At 52.7% G+C, this 1800-nt stretch overlaps 1 protein-coding gene across 1 annotated transcript in view; it reads right to left on the bottom strand.

Annotated features, from left to right (window-relative positions):
• Positions 1–196, bottom strand: part of LOC109862401 (uncharacterized SDCCAG3 family protein-like) — a 1316-nt gene extending 1120 nt beyond the window's left edge. Inside the window, exon 1 of the mRNA XM_020442447.1 lies at positions 45–196. Coding sequence (XP_020298036.1) covers positions 45–196 — 152 coding nt within the window. The remainder of the gene's footprint in view (positions 1–44) is intronic.
• Positions 197–1800: the final 1604 nt, after the last annotated feature.

Raw genomic sequence — 1800 nt, 5'->3', positions numbered from 1 at the left:
CCCCGGGAATCGTTATCGTTTCGTCGTTATCGTCGAAGTAGAACTTGTTGTTCGTCGAGTCAACGTTCGGTATCGTGTTGTAAGATTCGAAGTTTGTAAGACGGAGTTTGTGAACTCCGTCGCTCAGATTGATAGGTGGATAGTAACTCACCGCGAGAACGCTGCTGTTACCGGTTAATGTGAGCGTGATCGACATTGTTGAGAGCGCGCGAGAACGATTGCTCACCACTCGAGATCTCTCAGAAATCGCAGACACAACTGACCGCAAACGTTCTGATCGTACGTTTGATACTGATGACGATTGTACGCGATCGCCACGTTGCTTCCTAGATAGCGCTCGAGTTCTCGCGGCGGACGCAAGTTGCCGAATCCGTCAAAGTACACCGCGTTGCGTCCTTTCTTGGCGTAGGCGACCCAATGCGTGCCCGGTCCGATAGCGTTGTCGAGAGTGACAATGCCGCTCTCGTTCGCGCGTACGCGCGCGGGTAAGGCGTTGCGCATAAATATACCCCTAAAGAACGGTATGCGAAGTCGTCGGGCAAGCGCGTCGAGTTGCACATTCGTGGTAACACCGGATGGTAAAGCGACATCTATCGCTTGCTTCCGCGTAGTTTTTTTTTTTTTTTTACCGCGAAGACCTCTTCCGAATGCGTTGCGCTTGTAAGGTTCGAGATACAATCCGCGACCTTTCAACGCGTGATTGTGTCGTTGCAGTTCCTCCAATTGGCGCGCAGCGGCCTTTCGATCGCCAACGGCTTTTGCTACACCAGCCGCACCACCGATCAACGATCCGATGGCTCCCAGCACAGGCAATAGGGGCAACAAGCCGCTGCGTTTAGCAACCGGTAGAATTCTCTTTTTCTTTTTCGCATGTCTTTTCCTTTTACCTGTCTTGTGTCTCTTCGAGCCCGCGCCGAGCTTCGTTTTGACCTTCATGGCCGCCCAAACAGCCGTTGCGGCAACTTTTTCTCCCAGAGTAGAGTTGGCGGCTGTTATGCATTTGCGCGCTTTTTTAGCGAGCAACCGGTCGGCGTCGTGACGCGCGGCGAGTTCGGAATTGCGCGAGTAGGTGATGTCGTGCTCGCGACACGCGGCGTCCAACGGATTTATTCCGCGATCGTTCCGCGCCAACCGTTTGGCGAGCTTTTTGCCGGGTCCGCAAAATTGATAGCCCGGTATGTGCAATTCAAACGGCAAAGCGTTTATAGCGCTGTTCAACAGACCTGCGCCGTTCGCGAAACGCATCCGACGCGGTTTCGACGACCAATCGCGTTCGAACGTTTGTTCAGTTCGCTCGCGACCGCTTGCGCTACGCTTGTCGCAACGACTGAGCAATTGGCGATTCAACAACTGTTTTTTTGTTGTTTTTTTTACAAAACAATTTTGGAATCGCGCCGACGCGCTGCGCAAGCGCGAAACGGACGGCGACATGCGTTTCGTTAAACAACCGTTTGCGATACGGGTGTCGAATGTCGAAGAACGAACGCGACGATCAAACGAGGGGGAGAAAAACGCGCGAAGCAAAAAGAGGCACGGTCCTCTTCTGCCGAACGCGATACGCGCGATCGTTTGCGGGCCGTCCAACTGCGGCAAGACGAACGTTCTGATACGTTGGTTGGAGAGTCCGCACGGTGTTTGATTCAAGAACATTTACGTGTATTCGAAGTCTCTGCATCAACCAAAATATCGCTATCTGGAGCAATTGTTGGGATCAATGGATGAAATAGGTTACTTCACGTTCGCGAACAACTGCGAAGTTGTGCCGACGAACGAGGCTTTGCCCAATTCCGTGTTCGTGTT

The sequence above is a fragment of the Pseudomyrmex gracilis genome, unplaced genomic scaffold (assembly GCF_002006095.1).
Source record: "Pseudomyrmex gracilis isolate BER0280 unplaced genomic scaffold, ASM200609v1 scaffold_1741, whole genome shotgun sequence".
Lineage (NCBI taxonomy): Eukaryota > Metazoa > Arthropoda > Insecta > Hymenoptera > Formicidae > Pseudomyrmex > Pseudomyrmex gracilis.
Note: the sequence above shows the minus strand (reverse complement) of the source record. Positions and strands in the feature narration are given on the sequence as shown.